General features: G+C 40.9%; 1 protein-coding gene across 1 annotated transcript in view; it reads right to left on the bottom strand.

Moving 5' to 3' along the window:
- VAV1 (vav guanine nucleotide exchange factor 1) overlaps positions 1-23,112 on the bottom strand; it is a 70,630-nt gene that overhangs the window by 17,184 nt on the left and 30,334 nt on the right. The window contains exons 4-16 of the mRNA XM_070741569.1: positions 21,753-21,818; positions 20,449-20,557; positions 20,018-20,110; positions 19,136-19,204; positions 15,206-15,309; positions 14,069-14,168; positions 7,033-7,128; positions 6,505-6,573; positions 2,979-3,065; positions 1,698-1,783; positions 987-1,119; positions 634-743; positions 63-164 (exon numbers count right to left, since the gene is read on the bottom strand). Coding sequence (XP_070597670.1) covers positions 63-164; positions 634-743; positions 987-1,119; positions 1,698-1,783; positions 2,979-3,065; positions 6,505-6,573; positions 7,033-7,128; positions 14,069-14,168; positions 15,206-15,309; positions 19,136-19,204; positions 20,018-20,110; positions 20,449-20,557; positions 21,753-21,818 — 1,224 coding nt within the window. The remainder of the gene's footprint in view (positions 1-62; positions 165-633; positions 744-986; positions 1,120-1,697; positions 1,784-2,978; positions 3,066-6,504; positions 6,574-7,032; positions 7,129-14,068; positions 14,169-15,205; positions 15,310-19,135; positions 19,205-20,017; positions 20,111-20,448; positions 20,558-21,752; positions 21,819-23,112) is intronic.

Raw genomic sequence — 23,112 nt, 5'->3', positions numbered from 1 at the left:
CTGTATTATTAAATATTTAGAGATCATTCAAGGGATTGAAGTATATGGCATAGCATACATACCTCAGCAGCATCTGGCAGGCTTTGCAGGAGGTGGTATCTTCAAATGAATACATATAGAATTCGTGTCTATTAGCCTTGGCATTTTCAGGATATATATTGGAGCTGTACCAGGGAATAAGAAGAAGACACTTAGCAAACAAAATGTAATATTTCTGCAAAAGAAGTATAGGATAGTTTGTGAAAAATTAAGAATGAATAAAAAAGATTGCTAATAGAAATTGTCACAATCTGATAAGTTCTTTTATCTTATTTTTTGAATCCTATTTCTTATCTTGCTTTGTCAAAAAAAACAACCCTCTAGGAATTTGCTGAGTGTCATGGAATAGTGAAATGTGGGAAATGTTATGGTTTTTATTGATTAGCTAACAGGAAACACATGTTTAATGACTATATCTAATTTCTGTAGAAGCCTTCTGATTAATCAAACCCTTTCTTCTCCCTCCCTCCCTTCCCTTTAATGTGCCCTGTGAAATCTGGAATGGATCCTTCATGCAGAAATTGATACAAAACACAAAAGGCTTAGAATGATAACGGTCATCATGCCAAAGTTAGAGGAATAGAAGAAACTTACAGAGCCATTTCAAATTGTTCCATCCATTTCTTTTTCAGCTCTCGTGTCTTGAAGTACAGTTCATAGCCCGAGAATCCATTAAGCTCAATTAGAATGAACATATGAGTCCACTGACAACAAAAATTGCAGAATAATTTATTAAGGCAAAGTCTGGGCCATTTTAATGCCATATCCCTTTTCCCCTATTAATTCGCTTTGGAGGGAACATAGTACCATGGATTAAAATGGAAGCACAGCATTGCCCTATTGGACTAAAATAAAATTTAGTTCTAATTCTAGAACAAAGTAGAATCCATGATTGCCATTCCTTTCCCAGGTTTTCTCCCTTTGGATGTACGGTACTTTGACTTTACCTTTTTGTTGTCTTTTTCTGCAGAAGAGTCATCTCGGACCTGGTAGTTGCACAGATCAACAAATATCTTCATTTCATATGAATCCCCCTTTCGCTTGCAGATTAGCAGAGCTTTATCCAGGAGAAAACCATATCTGCAAGAGATGGTTAACTTGAGAAAGTCCAGCAAAAAAGTGTTTTATAAACAAAGACAATACTGAAACAGACCTATCTGGATAACAATTGTAGTCATCAAAGAATGTTGATTTGTATTCTCTTGAGATGTATGCACATAGAAATTAAGAACATCCTCAGCAGAGGTGGGCTGCTAAGGTGGAACAGTGAGTGTGCTTGCCCCCGTGGCCCAGATGCAGTAGCGTAATTGCACTGGACTCTACTAGTACTCAGAGGGCGAATGCACATCACCGTTCTACCTTAGCACCCCACCTCTGATCCCCAGTGATGACAGAAACCTCTGGAGCTTCCCTCGTCAACTCATAACTGATTAGAGCTATGATGCTACTTGGCAAGGAATATTGGAAATCCAGTTAGATGGACAATTCTAATGAATGAAAGCAACTGCGGGTGCTTGAAGGAGCAAACATTCACCCCTCCTTTTCTCAAAACAAATTGCTATCAGTACAATAAACATCATAATATACAGTATTTGATACATTTGGCTTTGGGACATATGGATTTATATTGCTACCAAAATGTTCATGCTATCCATCACCTGTCTAATTTGGAGCGCTTCTCCCCAGCAATAATCTTCAGCTCTCCATCAATTTTTGGCCTCCCAAAGTGAGCCAGGGATTGTGACTAGGAGGAAAGAAAACCATCTTATTTACAAGATATAAACTCTTCACCTGTAGGAGTTGCTTGGGACTGTCAACTCCTTTCAATGGCTGGTTTCCAAAGAAACATTAATAAAGGGAAACATTAGTGATTTCATTCTCCGGATTTTATTTTCCAAATAACATCTCTGAGCTTCTGCATTCTGCATGAAGACCATGATGTTAAGGCACAATATAGTTTGCTAAATAAAAATTACTTCTCCCCCTCCCTCAGATTAAGAATAAGAATGGATTTCAAATGGAGGAAACAAATCAGGTTTGGGAATGACAGAAATTATATTTACTGAAAGAATTGTGCAAATGCCTTTTGTTCTTGAGGCCAATTTTGAACTAAAGGTAGTTATTAGCGAATTTGCAGTGCAGCCAGCAGCAAAACAAGAAAGCTCTTTGGAAAAAGCCAATAAATCAATTGATTAGGAGTTATGGAAGATGAAAGGAGTAGGGTGGACAGTGATGGGCTCCTACAGGTACGGTCAGGTATGCAGTACTGGTAGCAAAATTTGGAGCTCCACCCCAGAGCACCCAATTTGCATTGGAAGATGTTGAAACAAAATGCATAAGCCACGGCCACAGTGTGGTAGTAAAAATTTTGGTAGCCCATCACTGAGGGTGGACTATATACAGTGTGGAAGAAGATGAAATGCAGTGGTAGAATTCTAGATAAAAGTTCAAAACAGAACACGTTTTGGTGAAAAGGGCACTCAAGGAGGCAAAGGAAGGAGGAGGGTGGGCAGAGGCTGAAGAACCAAGTGGACCAATAGACTGAAACTACTGAGCAACATTCCTCAGAAACTAAAAGAGATAAGCAAGACATAACAAGAGAACTAGCATTTGGGGAAGAAAGCAGGTAAGGTATTAGTTGCCTGTTGGTGTGTGCTATTTTAGGATATTCCTTCTAGTGATTTCCCCTTCTTAGACTGAAACTCATATAGCCTACCAATTGGTGACCTCTTGATATGATGGATTATAAAAACCACAATTCCCAACCAAGATGCTCAACAGCTGGGCTCGCTGGAGACAGTGGATCTATAATCTATTTGGATAAGTGAATTGTCCCATCTCTTTGGTATTGGATATAATTAATGTACAGGATTAATCTCAAAAGGAATCGAAAATGTTCAAGTCTAGATTCTACCAAAGTCCTTCACAGCAATACTTACCAGATTCTCTATTGAAAGTTGGAAATTAGTTATTTGTTTCAGTGTTTCATTGTCTCTTTTGACCTCATTGACGCATTGAGCCAGATCCTAGTGAAATAAATAAATAATTTGGTTTTCATTAACAGAAAATTTAACAGTTGAAATAATTGTGCAAGAGAAAATATAAACAATATATTTAAACAATTATTAATAAACATATAATTTATCATTTGGCTTAATTTAGCAGAATAAGCCTCCTTCGTGTAAGTATTTTATTTGTTTGTTTGTTTGTTTTGCCAAGTACGAATTGGTGGTATACAAAGATATAATAATATTTATATACAGTACATGATACTAGTAAGAGAGAAATATTAGGACAGGGGCCGCAGGGCACTCTGGTGCACCTATGCACGCCCCTTACTGACATCTTAGGAATCGGGAGAGGTGAACAGTCTAAGTAACGTAAATAAAGTTTTTTGGGTTAGGTGATGATACTAGAGAATCAGGTAGTGAATTCCATGCGTCAACTACTCAGTTACTAAAGTCGTATTTCCTGCAATCGAGTTTAGAGCAGTTTACTTTAAGTTTGTATCTGTTGTGTGCTCAGGTGTTATTGTGGTTGAAGCTGAAGTAGTTGTTGACAGAAAGGATGTTGTAGCAGATGGTTTTATGGCCTATGCTTAGATTGTGTTTAAAGCGACGTGGTTCTAAGCTTTCTAAACCTAGGATTGTAAGTCTAGCTGCATAGGATATTCTGTTGTGAGTGGAGGAGTGGAGGGCTTTTCTAGTAAGGTATCTTTGGACATTTTCTAGAGTGTTTATGTCCAAAATGCGATGTGGGTTCCAGACAGATGAGCTGTATTCAAGGATTGGTCTGGCAAAAGTTTTGTATGCTCTGGTTAGTAGTGTGAGATTACTGGAGCAGAAGCTACATAGGATTAGGTTAACAACTCTTGAAGCCTTTTTGGCAATGTTGTTTCAGTGGGCTTTGGCTGTGGTCATTTGATATGTGTATTCCAAGATCTTTTAGGGAGTGAGGGTTGTCTGTAAGGTCTGGTGTTGGTGTTCTGATTCTTTTTGCCAATGTGTAGGACAGAACATTTTTTGGTTGAGATTTGGTGTTGCCAGATGTTTGACCATTCTGACACAAAGTCAATGTCTTTTTGGAGAGTAGCTGTGTTGTTGGTAGTGTTGCTTGTAATGTGATTGCAAAGGTCATTAATATCGAGTAGGATAAGTATTTAATTCCCACATACGTCATTTGCACAGTCGAATCTTTTCACATCAAGGGGAATTGCTATTTCTTTTTCCTGAAAAAAATAGCATTTCCTCCACAATAAAACCAGCCTTGTTTGGATTTTTCTAGTGATGTCATCTTGACCTTGACCCATCTAGACCATTTGATCTAGTCAAATCAAGCTAGAATAGATCAATACTAACGCAAAGGAATTTAGATATAGAAGGTCAAACATAAATTTCTCTTATAGTATAATTGCGAGTAACCAAATTTTAGTCCCTAAACAGGTATATTTATGTCACATCACAGGTCCCAAAGCTTAATTTTTAGCTCAGTTCAATGCTCTCTTCACAGCTATCCTGGAAGGGAAAAATATAAGGAAAACCCTATATCAGTAATTGCGAACCTTATGGCACAGGTGGCACAGGTGGCACACGGAGGCATATCAGCTGGCACACAAGCCATTTCCTTAGCTCAGCTCCAACATGCATGTACATGCTGGCCAGTTGATTTTCGGCTCACATGGAGGCTATGGGAAGGCATTTTTGGCTTCCAAAGGGCCTCCAGAGGAATAGGGGAGAGTATTTTTGCCCTCTCCAGGCTCCAGGGAAGCCGTTAGAGCCTGGGGAGAGTGAAAAACAGGTTTACTGGGCCCACTAGAAGTTGGGAAATGGGCCATTTCTAGTCTCCAGAGGGCCTCCAGGGGGAGGGTGTGGCCATTTTCACTCTCCCCTGGCACTGAATTATGGGTGTGGGTATTTGTACATGCGTGATGGCATGCACACATGCACTTTTGGTGTCCATGGGAAAAAAGGTTTGCCATCACTGCCCTATATGAAACCAAATTCTGCCCCTGCCTTATGGGTGTCATAGAAACCACAGCTCACATTCTTCTGCACTGCTAGTCCTACAGTGACATTTGCCACCAATTGATTATCCGTCTTTTATTTAACTTCCTGAGGCACTCTGATAACTTTTAAACAATCAGGATGGACTCAAGGCGGCTTACAAGGATGTAAAAACACAATATAAAAGAAATAATAATATTTTAATGTCTTTTTAATGTTTATACATTTAATTAAAAAAATTCTAACAAAAAAGTAATAATAATAAAAACAATAAAATAATAACTCCCCCCACCCCATTAGAGACCTTTTCTCTGTAAAATTAGCAAATTTTTGCCACATTTGTCTCTATGTTTTGCAACAAATAGCTGCTAAGAGTTCTTATTGTAGGAGATAGTTTTGTGTTATTTGTTTTATTAAATGTGCTATTGGTCAATAACTGAAATAAAGTTTTTGTCTGTCTATTCATCTATCCATATAGGTTCCTTGCAGCCAAATATTTTCATATTAAGGACCCTAAAGATGCTTCCTTTTTGAAGAAAATTGCTCTGAGATTAATCAGCATAATGATATTACAAAAATTGGACTCAAGAGAGCTAGCCAAGAATTGAAAGAGTTTGTAAGGAAAGAAAGCTACTCTCTTGCTTTCAAGGGGATTTGGAAGAGTTGGGCAACTAGAGTTGTTTCCTCATTCTAAATCCATCTCAGAGTGAATGATCATGTTTTTCCATATGAAGCAGAAACACAAAACATAAGGTTGCCTTGGGCAACTTCCTTCCAAACAAAAAAACAAAAAGTCATACATTAAAAAAAAACTCCAACAAAATTATATCCAAACTTTTCCCCAAATTTCCAAGATGCAGTGGCTAGCTTCTTAAACAACCTTTTGCTGAACTGAATATATTATCTGACTCTGAGAGAATAAAAATAGTGTAAATAAATTTTGACCTTCAAATATTGTTTTACAACAATTCAAATTTTCCTTGACAGCTGGTTGATGAGAGTTATAGTTCCAAGTTGGAAACCCCTTAGGTGAGAGTGGGAGCAAATGTTCTATATGAGACCTCCTCCTCCTCCTCTCCCTCCCTCTCTTTCTTCTGCTCCCCTCCCTCCTCCTCAGTTTCTTTCCTGGTCACTGAGGTTTAGATTATGGCTATGGGATTTCCAATAGAGCTACAGGTTCATAGTAGCTGCCATCAAAGAGATAGGAGAGATGGAGAGAGTCGATGGGGAGTGAAAAAGAGAAATGTGAAATTCTGACTGATAACCTACTAATAAGATTGGGGTGTTGATATGATTATAAAAGATGTTAGTTAAGAAATATGTAATTATGTATGTCTTTGAGATGTATGTAAGGTATATGCATTGTAATTTGTTTGAATATGAAATCCACCAACAATAAAGAGATCAAATTCACAAACTACTTTTTAATTATGCCCAGAAAAGCCACAGATATTTTTCTTACTCGCATGGCATCTAGCGCTTGTCTCAGGTTTTCTTTTTCAGTTGGGTCTAGTGTGTATTTAGTTAGCTCCTGGAAGAAAGAAGGAAAGAACAGGAGTTAATAGACTTCACAAATATATGATCAATTAGTTATTGTGTGTTCTCTGATATTCATGTGCCACATCTCCACTGACAATTGAAACTTAGATGGATTTTTGACTGTATAAATTGTCTTGTCTGAAGGAACAAAGGTGTAGGGATAGTGTCACTGCTTCAAAGAAGTCTCTAAGAGAAAGAGACAGGAGACTCAACGTGAAGAGACCTTGATTAAACAAAGTTAAGATTCTTGGCTTACAGCTTCTTTGTCTTCTTCCTTCAAACTCCCATGTCCAAGTTTCTGAATTTGATCAAGGAACTGGGTGCAGGTGCCTGAGCTGAATATTCTGGGAATTTCTCTAGCCCAAACTCAACAGGAGCATCATTCCTCTTTTCCCCATTCTTCATACTCTCTTTTTGACATGGGGGACATAATCTGATAAAACGCTATTACCTGAAGGAGAAGATGATATTTCAAGACCCGCTGCATGGGTACCATAAGGAGATCACGCAGGCTGAACCGGCCATTATTGGCCCGTTGGGAACATTCCTGAAAGGCAAAAGCGTGATTTATGATTAGTTCATTACTGTTGTATCCTGACATGGCTACCTTGTAACGCTGTAAATAGTTTGTTCCTCTTTTTCCAGCGCTGTCTGAGCCCAAGCAGGAAGTCGCTCCTGATTGGCTCAGACGCGGCCGGCTCTCGCTTTGGCGGGAACCGCAAAAGTATAAAAGAAGCGGCTTCTCCCTGCAGAGCCAGTCGGTACTCGCTGAATCGTCACTTTACCTTGCTGAGCTGTCACTTATTCTCTGAGCTGAATAAAAGTACCGATTGCTCAAACCCTGTCTCTGGGTCTACTTCACTGGCGACGAACGAACGGAAGAACTTCGCGTGCAACATGGACAAAATCCAGATCGGCCAGGCTCCAGAACTTTTCGATGCCGAGAAAATGACTTGGGACGAGTACATGGCCACCTTCGAGATATTCCTCGAGGCGGCGGGAATGCAGGACGCCGGAGCCGATCGCAGACGGGCTATTTTTCTAAACTACTGCGGCGCAGAGATCCGTAGACTTGCCCAAACTCTCACCGAACCAGAACAAGCAAGAGCCACAGCGTGGGACGTCCTTCAACAGAAACTAGCGAGCCATTTTAAACCAACCAGACCAGCCGTGGTTTACCGGCATCAATTTCACATGATGGCTCAGAGAGAAACCGAGTCAATAAGCCAATTCACAACGCGGCTTCGAACGGTACTCGCTCAATGCAAGTTTCAAGATCCGGAAGCTCGCCTCACCGACGCCTTGATTTTCGGCATGAAGAACCACACAGTGAGAAGTAAACTCCTCACCGAAGATGAGCCGACTCTACAAACCGTAATCAAATTAGCGCAAACCGCGGAAGCAGCCGACGCAGCGGCAAGAGAATTAAAAGAGCACGGAAGGCGAGAAACCATTGCCAAAATCGACGCCGAGTCTCCCAGCGCCATGGGAACAGACGTCCGCGGCCAGCTAACTAGCAACGGGGACGACTGCCTCCTCCTGCAAGACCAACCGAGACACCCTAGAGCTACTCATCCAGCCCCCTGCGCGGGCTGCCGGGGAAATCACCAGCGCCATCGATGCCCGTTCCGCGACACCACTTGCCGCCGTTGCAACCGGAGAGGCCACATCGCCATCGCGTGCAGGGCAACGGCACCAGAAGAAACTTTTGCCACACAACAATACCAGCGACCCCAAAACCACCCCCCCCAATCGCGAGAAAGGAGACCGTTCCGCAACTCGAGTCAAAGGAATTACCCCACCGCTAACCGAGACTACAATAGAGGTAACTCTCAATATTCCGTGAATAACACGGCAACCAAAAAGGGGGCTAAAATTGTTATCTCGTTGTTGCTAAATAACCAGCCTTGCTCAATGGAGCTAGATACGGGTTCGAGATATACCATCATGCCCTGGGAAAAATTTAAGCTATATATGCCTAATGTGTCTGAGGCTGACCTAATTCAAACCTCTTTGGTGATCAGAGACTTCCAAGGGGGGGTAATCTCGGTCCTGGGAACTGCAAATGTACCTATTGTATTTAAGAATGTCAAATGTACCCTTCCCATGCTTATTGTGACGGGGGCCAAACACTCCCTGCTAGGGCTAGCATGGATGGAACCGTTGGGGATTGAAATTTCGGGTGTGTGTAATGTAAACTGTGATATTATGCCTAACTTTGTGAAAGAGTTCCCTGAAGTGTTCAGCCCCACCTTAGGATTGTATAAGGGAACCCCCATATCTTTCTCTATTGACCCCAAGGTCCCACCAGTTAGACTGAAACCTCGCAGGGTTCCCCTCCCGCTTCTCCCCAAGCTAGACTTACAGCTGGACAAACTCATTAGTCAAGGTATCTTGGTCCCTGTGGAACAGGGGCCATGGGAAACTCCCATAGTGACACCCCTGAAGCCAGATGGCTCCTTAAGAGTTTGCGCTGATTACAAATCAACCCTGAATAAGGCACTCCAACACCACCCCTACCCCATTCCGGTTGTGCAACAACTCTTACACTCCCTGGGGGAGGGGAAAAGGTTCGCAAAGATCGACCTGGCGCAGGCTTACCAGCAACTTCCGGTCGATGAACAAACAGCAAACGCTCAAACAATTGTAACGCACAGGGGGGCTTTCAAATGCACGAGGTTACAGTTTGGGGTGAGCATAGCCCCAGGAATATTCCAGAGCATCATGGAACGCCTATTGTCAGGGGTAAATGGGGCCATCCCATATTTTGATGACATCTTAATTGCAGGGGAAAACCAGGAACAAGTGAACAAAAGAATAAGGGAAGTACTTAAGAGGCTACAGGACAAAGGGTTACGAATCAAGCCTGATAAATGTGTCTGGGGAACTAACAGTATTGAATTCCTAGGATATAAAATAGATAAGGAAGGTATCCACCCCACAACTGAGAAGCTGAGAGCAATTAGAGAAGCCCCAGAGCCACGAGATAAGAGTGAGTTGCAAGCATTTTTGGGCCTCCTTAATTTTTATTCCGTTTTTTTAAAGCAGAAGGCAACAGTAGCAGAGCCTCTCCATCGTTTACTCCAGAAGGAAGCCCGCTGGACATGGGGGAAAATTGAACGTGAAGCCTTTGCTCAAATAAAAAATTTACTAACTTCTAAAAGTGTAGTAGTCCAATATAGTGCCTCACTACCCATTAGGCTCACGTGCGACGCTTCGCCGTACGGCATAGGAGGAGTCCTAGCTCACGTTCTACCTAATCAGACAGAGGCCCCAATAGCATTTTTTTCAAGAACCATGACCAGCACGGAGAGAAATTATAGCCAGTTAGACAAGGAGGCTCTGGCATTAGTGGCAGGGGTAAAGAAGTTTCACAATTACATTTTTGGAAGAAATTTTGAGCTAGTCACTGACCACAAACCCCTACTAGGCCTGCTAGCCCCCAACAAGCCCACTCCACCTTTTATGTCTCCAAGACTAATCAGATGGGCCCTTTTCCTCTCTGGGTATCAGTATGAGCTCACCCACAAGGGGGGGAAGGAAATCAATCATGCAGACGGCCTCAGCAGATGCCCCATAGCAGACCTGGTAGAAGACCCTGTTCCAACCACAGACGTGCTAATGATAGAACTCGAGGAAAACCCACTAACCACAGCAAAAGAGGTAGCTGCACACACGCAGCAAGACCAAATCCTGAAACAAGTAGTGAACTGTGTTCTAAAGGGATGGCAAAATGATATTGTTAAACCTGAATTGTGTGATTTTAAGAACAAAAGGCTTGAATTGTCATATGTAAAAGGTTGTTTGCTGTGGGGGGATAGAGTGATCATCCCCAAACGCCTAAGGGAAAAGGTACTCAGAATGTTACACGTGGGCCATCCTGGGATTGTCAGGATGAAGAGCCTAGCAAGGGGGCATTTATGGTGGCCAGGGCTTGATGCTGATATTGAAAGTTGGGTTTCAAAGTGTGACCCGTGCCAAGAGTCTAGGCCCAATCCCCCCAAAACAACTCCGGCTGAGTGGGAACAGCCTGCTGGCCCTTGGTCTAGGATCCACATTGATTTTGCTGGCCCAGTGGGGTCTCAGTATTTCCTAATAGTGGTTGATGCTTTCTCCAAATGGTTGGAAATAATAGCAATGAACAACATAACCACAAGTGCCACTATCAAGGTATTGAGCAGACTGTTTGCATCCCATGGTTGCCCTGATCTATTGGTGTCTGACAATGGACCACAACTAACAGCCAGGCAATTCGAATTATTCCTAGATGGCCTGGGGGTCAGACATGCCCTCATCTCGCCTTACTCGCCCTGGGCTAACGGGTTGGCAGAACGTTACGTAAGGGTGGCAAAAGAGGCATTGCACAGGTCAGGCCCTGGAGATGTGCAACAGAACTTGGACCAATTCTTATTAACCCAGCACATTACCCCTAACTCGCACACACATGTAAGCCCTGCAGAGTTATTGATGGGGAGAAAGTTGAGGTCACCACTAGACAGGTTAAACCCAAGGTTCTGTTTGAATAATAACCAAATGTGCATAAAACCAGAAAGAGAAATGTATTTGGGTCAAAATGTATATGTAAAATGCTTTGATGGAAATGTAAACTGGATGAAGGGAATTATTGTTAAGCAAAATGCACCCAAGACTTATATTGTTAAACTGGAGGATGGTCGTTTGTGGAAACGACACATAGACCACATTCGGAAACGAACTGAAAACCAATTACAACAACCCGCTGACTCGGACTCTCCCCCCTCAACAGACTTTTATACATTGCCCGAACTAAGAAACACGCAGAGAGACTTATCGGGCCAGGGGGAACCATCCAGCGACGCCGAGCCATCCTCGTCCTCCGAGGCCTTCGTTGGGCCCGCCAGGCCTAGTCCGCCGCACCGGGAGAACAGCGGCGAGCCATCCTCCACAGTCAGTGGCGAAGGAGAAAATGGACTGCGCAGGTCAGCGCGAGAGTCTCGAAGGCCTCACCGATTGGACGACTTCGTCACGTGGCTTTCTTGATGGATGGGTCCAACTATGAGGGGAGGGGTGTTGTATCCTGACATGGCTACCTTGTAACGCTGTAAATAGTTTGTTCCTCTTTTTCCAGCGCTGTCTGAGCCCAAGCAGGAAGTCGCTCCTGATTGGCTCAGACGCGGCCGGCTCTCGCTTTGGCGGGAACCGCAAAAGTATAAAAGAAGCGGCTTCTCCCTGCAGAGCCAGTCGGTACTCGCTGAATCGTCACTTTACCTTGCTGAGCTGTCACTTATTCTCTGAGCTGAATAAAAGTACCGATTGCTCAAACCCTGTCTCTGGGTCTACTTCAATTACCATTTATATTTCTCCAGCAGCAGGGAAAAAGTATTGCACAAGAACAAACTATAACATATCAGCTATGCGGTATAGTTTCTTTATACTATGAGGTATGAGGAAAGCAAGTCCACAGAAAAGTTAGAACTTACCGGTACTTTATTGAGATAGGCTTTAATTACAGAATTTTGTAGATCTGATTGTGCTGTCCCTCCATCCCCTTTTACATCCCAGTGGGTCCAAGAGAAGCCTGCCTGAATCTTTTTAGAATATTACCTTGTACCCTACTTAATGTATCCCAGGACTTAAGGAATATCTCAACTTTCTTGACCTATATAACTATTCTTGTCTATTTCCCTCAAGATCACTCCCTGACCCTCGACACCAATAAAACCACTTTTACCATTCCTGACTTCTTGTTTTTAACTTAATATGCCAGTGGTGAGACCACATGTCTGCATCTAGAGTCTTGGAGTAGAGGCCGGACCCATCAGTATTGCATCAAACTAGCAAGGCTTTCATTTACTTGAGGCACTAGGACACAGCACTGTTCTTCCTCTTTCCATTTGTTCTGGGGTTTTGTTTTGTACATCTGATTTTTGCTGAAGTGGCTTTGTTCTTTAGATTTTTCTCCAGTTTTGTTCAGGATCACTTATGACCTGAAAGTTTTGGATGTGGGGCAAGGGACTCGGAACTTTCCAAAAGTGGCAGCTGAATTTTTTACTTTCAATGTAACATTATTGGCATTTCCAGTTTAGCAATTTTGAGCTGCCCCGAGTCTACGGAGAGGGGCAGCATACAAGTCTAATAAATTATTATTATTATTATTATTATTATTATTATTATTATTATTATTATTATTATCATCATCATCAGAGAAAAAGGACCAGTACTAAATGTATTGGTATATTAATTCGATTGTGCATTAGTTGTGCAACAGTATGTAACAAGAATTATATAATGTCAGCTTTCCAAGGTAAACCAAATGGGAAAAAGATCAGATGAATTAATTCTACTTTATTGTAAGGCTACATAGAATCTTCTAAATCTAAACATACAAAGCTTCTCCTCTTATTCTTTCTCTGCCAATTATACAGTATACAGTATATATGTCTCTCTGCTTATCTAATTGTTCCCTGGGCCACATCTCTTTCCTTGTTTACCAATGCGGAGAGGGCGGCATACAAATCTAATAAATTATTATTATTATTATTATTCACACATACATTACCTAAAGCAATGTATGCTGATTTTTAAAAAAGTTAACCAGTCTTCCTCCATTTGCCTCCAAGCATGTTAGCTGAGAATTATGGGAACAGTAATCAGTTTGATGAAACTGGGTTATATAATTGCTAAAATGGAAAGGCCAATAAAGGGATTATCATTAGTGTTGGGCGAACCCAACGAAGTTCAGGTTCGGGACCCGAATTTTTTAAAAAGTGCGGGTTCGGCATCCGAACCCAAACCCGAACTTTTGCCGAACTTTAGAGTTCGGCGCTCGGGAAAGTGCCAGGAAGTGCCACCGTCCAGCTGTCACCTTCCGGAACAGTCGGGGCGCTCTCCCGAATCCGAACCTTTGTGTTCGGGAGACCGCTGAGAAGCGCCCCAGCTGTTTCTGAAGGTGACAGCTGGGTGGCAGCACTTCCTGGCGCTCTCCCAAACCTGAACCTGAACCTTTGCAAAAATTCGAGTTCGGGTTCGATATACCGAACTGCGCAAAGTTCGGTACGAACCCGAACTTTGCAGGTTCGGTTTGCCCAACACTAATTATCATCTGTGCTTGAATGATCACTAGATGGCAACAAAGGATAAGAGTTATATCTTTCTTTGTTGCCATCTATCTGTCATCCAGTTCTTGTATATAGTCATGGGTGGGCTGCTGCATGTGTGTGTGTGTGTGTATGTGTGTGTGTGTGTGTAAGCAGTGGGATAGTGAAAATGGAGCTCCACCCCAGAGCACCCAATTTGCACTGAAAGATGTTGAAAGAAAATGCAGGGCATCCTGCATAAGCCACGCCAACAGTGTGGTAGTAAAAAATTTGGTAGCCCTTCACTGAGTATAGATATGGAACCTGTATCATCATAAAATCAATTCTCTTATGTACTGTAAATATGATACATAAAACAACTTTTTGGTACAACGGGAGAGTCAACCACATATATGAAACAGTATCTCTCACCTCTAGTTTCATACGCACATCCACACTAATATTTGATACTTGGTCCAGGTATTTAGTAGCTGCTTCTATCTGACTGCAGTAGCGACCATAGAGCAAGAACCTGTAAGTGATGTATAAGAAACCAGGGTAAATGAAAGTTACATATCTATAGAGAAATAGTCCAACGAAAACTTAGCTGTTGCTGTCAGTATGGCTTATGTACGTGTGCATATTGATAGGGAGTATTGGCGTAGGTGAAAAGTTCAGTTTTGAATGTTAAACAATACTCAGTTATTTGATTCAGATTTTATATTTCTCTGGGAAACCAGGAAATTAAGCAATTGGGTTACTAGATCTGGGCTTCAAAAACATGAATAGCTATTAGGTGGCTGCTAAAAGGTATCTATATCTCTTTGTCTTTGTCTTGCAATCTTGCACTGCAAGAAGGTCACATCATTCAATTGCAGTTGAAATAGGGCCAGACTGCTCACAGAAATATATAATAATAAAGCTAAAGCTTAAATAATTTGGATATTCAAGGAAGCAAAAAAGATATATACAGTATGAGGAAAAATTTAAGGCAATTGTGAAAGGGAAAGGACAGAAAACAATGTGACTACATACAGTACTATTTCTCATGACATTAGCAAACACTTATGAAAATAACTCAAAAATATTTATTGAGACATGATCTTGATGAAATTGTCCAGAGTTGAGTGAATGACTGAATGACCAAGTGGATATGCTGAATGTCTGTAGCCATATTAGTTTTATCCTAATTTAAAATGCCTGCCTCTGGGATGGGCATAGAATAACCTGTCTCTAATGTTTGATATGAGCATGAGGAAGTATAGAAATGGCATCTTTCCAAAGACATTGTTTATATTTCAATAAAGATCAAGGCACTTGGTACAATACTATATCAATTTTTTAAATCTAGTAGTGCATTTCCACTGTAATATTTATTCACAAAATAGAAATGCTTCTTCAGGTCATGATACATTGCTCATTTTGTAGCCCCAAAATGTATGTGAAAGCGAAAATACTCCTGTCTACAGTCTCAAGTAACCTGTATCATGATGGATATGATAAAGGGCTGGGCCAACTTTCCCTCCATAATTTGGGTGGAGCTTTAGACCTGTTGAGGAAGGCACTTACCGTTCTTTATACTTGATAAACACTTGGTAGAGATTCTGAGAGTGGCTAAAAGACAAAGCATTCTTCAGCTCCACTAGGAAGCACCGATGAACTTTCAAAAGTTCCTTAGGAAATAGAAAAACCATCTATAAAGTATAACTCATTTGTTTGGCCTGTTTGCATCTGGTATTTCTACTAGGAAGCATAAAAACTAATAATATATATCACCAAGGGAGAGTTTTCAGAACTCTGTAGTGTTTGCTATAGAAATCAATATTAGCCTCCACAATCATGTCTTGTCTTGATTCTCTTCTCACTCCTCTGTGTTTAGCTGTTGAATGTTAGTTGGTAATCCAGGAAAGATCCTATATCAGTGATGGCGAACCTTTTTTTCCTCGGGTGCTGAAAAAGCGTGCGCATGCGCTATTGCACATGCGTGAGTACCCACACCCATGCCTGGGGAAGGTGAAAACAGTTCCCCTGGCCCCCAGAAGCCCTCTGGAGGCTGGAAAGGCCTATTTCCCAACTTCTGGTGGGCCCAGTAGGCTCGTATTTCACCCTCCCCAGGCTCCAAACCTTTCCTGGAACCAGGAGAGGGTAAAAAAAGCCCTCCCCCATCCCCCCGGAGGCTCTCTGGAAGCCAAAAACACCCTCCCAGAGCCTCTGTGCAAGCCAAAAATTAGCTGGCCAGCACACAAATGCACATTGGAGCTGAGCTAGGGCAACGCTCGTGTGTCAGCAGATATGGTTCCACGTGCCACCTGTGGCACTAGTGCCATAGGTTCGCCATCACTGTCCTATATAATGTCTAAGGAGACCAGCATCATTTGAGCACAGGGTAAAATTGGGGGAGCCAAGGTGCTTTGTGATACTTTAATGGCTCTGGAATGTCTTGCTTTAGCATTCTATTAGCTCTTGTTGCTTTATTTTTGGCAAGAAAAGTTCCAACAGGTTTTTAGGCATTATTTTTGAATGGATGTTTTAACATCAATATTTTTATACTACAGTTTTAGCTTAACATTTTGACTGCAAATTTCATTCAATCAATGATATAAGGAGTTATTTCCCACTCTAGACAAGTACTATGCTCTCCAAAGCCATACAACGTTAAAGGGTGGAGGGGCTAGAGTTTTGATAAAGATGACCCACCACTTCCAAGGTCCTGTTGGCCAGGACAATAGGCAAAGATGGCAGGGCAGAAAGTCAATCTTATTTTTTCTTATGAGAAGCCTTTTAATTTAAGCAAAACCCTCCTCCAATGTATATACTAGCAGGAAAACAAACCATAAAATAGAGGGACATTTTTGTTTCGTATTAAATCCATCAGGCAATTGTCTAAGAAGCAAGGACTGCTATGGTACAGTTATGCTAAGTATTTAAAGAAAGATCAGATAAAACTATGAAAATAAAGACACTTGTTTTAATAATTATCTCTGTTTTCCTTCTTTTTCTTTTGGATAATTTAAAAATGTTGAATTTAAATGTCATGGAAATTCTAATTCCTTTCCATTTTTTAAATTTGTCTTTTATATTTTGGCTGCATCTTTTTAGTAAATATACGTATTGTTGATTTAAAGGAGATGAAAGAGGAGGAAGAGGAGATTATTATTTATTTAGATTAAAATCTACTGAACACAGAGAGAATTACTTTAGTTAAGCTTTCAGCCTAGCCAGGCCATTTTGAAATGAAATTTCATAATACATGCAGAAACAAAAGGAAAGAGAATGGAAATATCCAACTTCCCATGTAGACTAGACAGGAAACAGAACTTGATGAACTAATTCCAATTTATTTTAAGGAAGCATTAATAGAGTCTTCCAAGTCTGAAAGTAAAATTTCCCATTTAAATTAATTTTAAATGCTTGATCCATTACGGTGGTTCCTTCCTAAGTTTCTTTCTCTGACCATTAAGACACTGAGGGCTCCTGCCTGTCTGATCTGGTTGTTTTCTAGGCACCATCTCTTCCCCTCATTCCCCAGAGCCATCCACACATTCCTTTATACAGAAAGCAAATTCAGCCTTTATTCTCCATGAAATTAAATGAGATGTAATAAACCTTTTAAAGGAAACAGTTACGGAGGAAAATTCTGGAACTATATAATAAGAAATGTCCCCTAGGATTTGAATGTTGTTATGAAGGAGCCATATAAAATTATTGCAACTTACTCATGTTTGAAAACTTTTTGAAATTCTTGATCTGACCTCGTGTGTAGCAGATTAAAGGAAAGCTCCATATGTCACCAGGACAATCCGTGCAGTATTTTATATAAGCTGGAGTCAGCCAAAACAAGCTAAAGCCAACATCTGTGGAGCTCTGCTTTTTTCACCCTTTGGAAGGGAAACCCCATTCATTGGAAAGGATAATGAATCCAAAGGCTCCTCCGCTGCTATTTCAGGGCTCAGGACTGAGCCACAAAGCTCTTGTCTAAAATAAATGGCTCATTTTTGCAGGTGAGTCACTCTGGCATTGGAAAGAGACAAGGGAAGTGACACATAGACAAACCCAAACCAGCAAGGGTACAGAGGACATAGGAGGGAAGTCAAGGCCACAAGTGTAGCAAAATGAAAGCCTGTCCAGGAGGGAGTTTATTGGAATCCAGCTGTCCTGAGGAGCCATAGGCAGAGTGCAATTCTTTTAAATGCACTGCAGATGAGGTTTTTGGCGTTATGTGGTCATGGGATCTGAGGACTGCATCAACATGCAACATAATGCATGGGACACATATACAGTACTGCAAATCGCTACACATGCATTATGATTATTTGTAAGAAATGTAGCTGTGTTGGTGGCAAAGGGAAAAAGCCCAGGAAAGGCTTCAAGGTTGGAGTTGTCTGGCTTCATATGGAAAGACTGCCATGGCCAAAGGATATTATTATACTATGGAAGATACTGACTGGCTGGCTGGCCACTAGAATCCAGCCCCAGTCTTCCCTGCCTAGTACTATAAAATCCATCACTGGTCAGGCTGCATACAGGATGATGGGCTCTACTCTCCCAGTCTGCAAATAGTGTCAGCTGCATAGGACAGAAGTAAAAGGGATTGAGAGGCTTAGAAGGAAATTAAATGTTTGTATTCATTTATTTGGTCATTACATAATTTGGTCTTTCTGCTTATTATTTATTTATGATATTTATTTATATGGACAAATGACTAGCAACCAACTCAAGATGGCTAATAATAAACCCCCCACCATGATTAAAACAAAAGCTCGCCTAAAGAGCAAAACCTAGAAAAGAACAACCACTGTGTGAAAACAGGCTCAGTTAGAGCTTGGGTACAATGCTCAGGATCTTGTTACTTCTGGCTGCTGTTGTTAATTTTAATCATTAAGTTGTCTCTTTTTTAGAACAGACAGGAGCTAATTTTATTTGTTTCTTTTTCTTTTTTTACATTCCACTTGGTCAAAGAACATACATAGCTCTCCTTTCTATTTTACTTTCTAAATGTATGTACGTACATAATGTATGTATGTATGTGTTTATGTTGACCTTTTTCATGAAACAAAAATATATGCTTTATGATTTGTGGTGTTGATGATTAAAAAAACTAGATATAGAGCACTTTTTTGTAATCATAACATAAAAGTTAATACTGTAAATGCACTTTTATTTATACGGTTTTAAAACATTTCTTTTGTTTTCTCTTTCTACATATTTTTATTTTTCCTTCCTTCCTTCCTTCCTTCCTTCCTTCCTTCCTTCCTTCCTTCCTTCTTTCCTTCTACCCTCCCTTCCTCTTCATTTTTTATGTAAAACTTTTAATAAAACCATTAATTTGTTTCCATTGCCTCCCTTCTATAGACTTGATTTACTTCATTTCTACATCTTAGTGGTGTCTTATGAAGTGAAATATGTCAGCCACTGTCACATGAACATCAAGCCATACCCCAAAATAAGCCATGCCCACAGAGTGATAGTAAAAAGTTTGGAACCCACCCCTGATCTTACCTCAATATTAATAAAAATATTCTCAAGGTCCTGAGGTGGCAAGAACAATTGCAGTGGTTTCATAAAATGCTGCAAAGAACAGATCCTGGTTGAAATGACCAGTAACAAGGTAATTCAAGAGAAAAGAAACTGAAGAGAAATAAATATACAATGTTAAGTAAAAAAACACTTCATGTTAGGAGGAACCAAGATAATCCTGCAACCACATTTGTACAATTCTCATCAAGATCTTGTGGAAGAAGCTCAGGAGACTCAAAAAACAAGTGAGTGCATGTTCTCAATTCTTCTTTGAAACTAAAGTAGATGACATCTCCACTGCTGGATTAGGCATAGCATGGAGACAGGGAGACATTTTTCCAATGACTATGAGAGCTCATGTCACCATAACAGATCTCCTAGAAGACATGTCTAACTAAGGGATTTCCAACCCCATCTTCTGCACCTGCAAATCAAATGCAGCTGTGGAGAACCCAGGAACATATAGACTCCCCCTGGACCTCAAGATGTTAAAAGTAACACAGCATGTCATTTTTTTCAAAGTTGCTGAGTTCACCATTTCCATGACAGCATTAAGTAATGAACTAGGGAGACAAAGCCTTGAGGGATGTCTGTACATTGTCAGTGGGGCTGACAACTTATATTTTTGCTAGCTATGAATAACGGAGTACTAAATATTGTGGCAGAAGTGGAAAATTCAATTTTTATTTCTTTTCTGAAACTCAGTAAGGTCCTGATTCACTGACTTTCTGTATCTTATCGTCCGTATCAATGAATTTTGTTCCAAGGAAGCTGCTCTTTTCAAATATATGGAGAGAAAAATATAGTACCGCCTGAACTATTGGTAAAGAAGAGGTGATTTAGATGGGTATCAAACATAAATACCTGGTGAATAGATTCTAGTGTGCTTGTGTATTTTTCTTCTGTTTGTTGGATCTCCTGAAGACAGCATTTCCTCTTATCAAGTTCAGTCATTCGCTGTTGCAAGACACAAAACACAGTGAAAGTCCTTGTTTATGGGAAAAGGATAAGATGTCTATTAAATATCCATGGCCTCTGCTGTTGAAGCCAGGAGATTACATTTCAAATATAAGTCCTTCTATAAAATGGAAATGAAAATAACCTTCCCATTTTTAAATTAGTTTAGTTCTTTCTCAAAGTGAGTACAATCTGTTGGGGACATAATTCTCCTCTGTGAAAAGGTATAAACACATCAGTTGCAGAAGTGATATTTTCTTTGAATAGATTGCTGAAGTGTTTGAAGGTTTTGCAGCCAATTCTGCCTCATAGAAAAATGCCACTTCCTAGCTACTTACTGGCGTGACACATGGCTCTGATCTCATCAGGTCCTGGTAGATCTCATCCCCTTCCTCTTCCTCATTCTCAACACAATCATAAAGGTCATCATCTTCCTCCATAGTGTCACTGGTGAAAAAGGAAACAGAAAAGGAAAACCCACATCATAAATATTACATAATCAGCCTTTTCCAGAGAAAGATGGAAAATCCAGTGTTTTAGAAAAGCTGAATCCAAGTAGCAATCTGATTGTAAGAAATCATCTGGATAATATTAGAGACTGGTGCTCCTAAAATGGCAAAATGTGACTTCTGAAGGTCTGTATCTCTATCCCTTGGTATTGAAATATATGATGTGTAACTAACAGCTTCCTTCCAACAATAATATACTAAACAAGATCTGAAATGCACTTCTAGTATGACATTTCCCTTAAAAACTGAACTTTATGTTCTTCATACCTTCCATTTATTCTAATAGTTTATTGCATTTCTCCAGACTCTGTGGAAGATGCAATTGCATGTTTGTTAGTTTAGGAAACCTACATAACATATGAAAACACTTCCCCCCAATATGCCCTCCTTTGTTAGAGAAGCTACAGTAAAGATTCAGGCAAGAGTTCTTAGAAGTGTTAATTTGAGGATTGATTTTGTTTTAACATGAAAGGGATGAAGCACAGCACCATAGTCCTTTTGAGGCATAATGTTTTCTCAGAAATGAGGACAAATATATGTATCCCAGGATAATGTTGCAGAATCCAATCCGAACTGGTCACCAAAGATTTATTCTTACAAGCTTTGGGGCTTGGGTTAAGGATGGCTTTCAGTCTGAGATTGTTAAAGCTTTGGAAGAATACACTTTTGATTCGGGTGACCAACTCAAATTGCATCCTGCATATTTTTTTCTCTCAAATACTCTTTATTCTGTAAATACTTTAAAAAAACCCTATGATGTGAATAGTGACCCCAAATCTACAGGTTTAGTGACGGTGGGCTGGATCAGAGGTCTCCAACCTTGGCAACTTTAAAACTTTGCTGGCTGAGGAACTCTGGAAGTTAAAGTCCACAAGTCTTAAAGTTGCCAAGATTGGAGAACCTTGGACTAGATGACAGATTTCCTAATGCTTCCAGAAGCACGGCTAGGTATGAAAGTCTATAACAGTCGAACAATCTGCAGCTTTTCAACACGCGGTAATACAAAATGCTTTACTTGTTGAATTTGTAATCATATATTCATTTAAGACCTTCCATCCCGTATCCACCCCAAAATCAAAAGCAATTCCAGAGCATGAATATCTTTCTCTTCTTAAAGGTAAAGTGCTTCTTACTCAATTTGATCTGATAAACCACTGTAGATGTCATCATCTGCAATGCTATCTTCCGTGGGAAATGGCCTGTAGGGTAATAAAAGTGCTCAAGTTCAAGCAAACATAGCCACAGTGCAATTCATGCAATTATAGAATATTAAAAGTAATATTTATAGTATTTGAAGGTTTTAAAGCCACCCATTTCACAAAGCAAGTGATTCCGGGCCGTGTAATATCTAAAATCATTAGTATTAGCAAACATTAAAAAGCTATACCAGTGATGGCGACCCTCCTTTTCCTCGGGTGCCGAAAGATCGTGGGCATGCACTATTGTGCATGTGCGAGTGCCCACACACATAATTCAATGCCTGGGGAGGGTGAAAGCAGCTTCCCATGCACCCCGGAGGCCCTCTGGAGGCCAGAAACAGCCTGTTTCCCAAATTCTGGTAGGCTCGTGTTTCACCCTCCCCAGGCTCCAAAGGTTTCCCTGGAGCTGGGGGAGGGTAAAAACACCCTCCCCCATCCCCCCAGAGCCTCTTTGGAAGCCAAAAATGCCCTCCCAGAGCCTCTGTGCAAGCCAAAAATCATCTGGCTGGCACACACATGCATGTTGAAGCTGAGCTTGGGCAACAGCTTATGTGCCAGCAGATATGGCTCCGCGTGCCACCTGTGGCACCTGTGCCATAGGTTCGCCATCACTGAGCTATACAATAAACAGTTAAAACAAGAATAATAGATGAAGGGAACCCTTAAAGTCCACTGGCCCGCTGGCACAACTGGATGATGAGAGACTTTTGGAGGCTTAAGAGCAATGAGGCCATGCTCGTTTCCATGGAGGAAGAGAAGACACAGCATAGGAGCCCAACCAAATCAGAAAAGGCCAGTCCACCTCAGCCAAACACTCAGCAGGGACTACCGACTGTGCAGGATGACTACAGCTGCGTCCCAAGCCTACATCCTCCCAAAGTAAGTCAAAGGGAAAACTCTACCTGTTTTGTCTTTTTTACATCAAATAAAAACTAGAAGTATGCTGGAAAAATAGTTCTCAGGTTATGTATCAAAAATCTTCAATGAAATCATAGGTAATGTCCTTCTTGTATGGATGTCCGAAAAAGAAGCAAGTCTGTTTCTTATCCTTAATCTAAGTCATGGTGAAAAGGAAGACCAAGGTTTCCCATCTCACAGTGCTATTAATGTAGGACTATGGCATAAATTCTAGAGCAGTGTTTCCCAACTTTGGCAACTTGAAGCATTTGCTGGCTGGGGAATGCTGGGAGTTGAAGTCCAGATATCTTCAAGTTGCCAAGGTTGGGAAACACTGTTCTAGAGGGATAACACTGTTCACTCCATAAAGAACACATGGGCACTTTAAAGGTGAATG

This window comes from Erythrolamprus reginae, chromosome 2 (assembly GCF_031021105.1).
Source record: "Erythrolamprus reginae isolate rEryReg1 chromosome 2, rEryReg1.hap1, whole genome shotgun sequence".
Classification (NCBI taxonomy): domain Eukaryota; kingdom Metazoa; phylum Chordata; class Lepidosauria; order Squamata; family Dipsadidae; genus Erythrolamprus; species Erythrolamprus reginae.
Note: the sequence above shows the minus strand (reverse complement) of the source record. Positions and strands in the feature narration are given on the sequence as shown.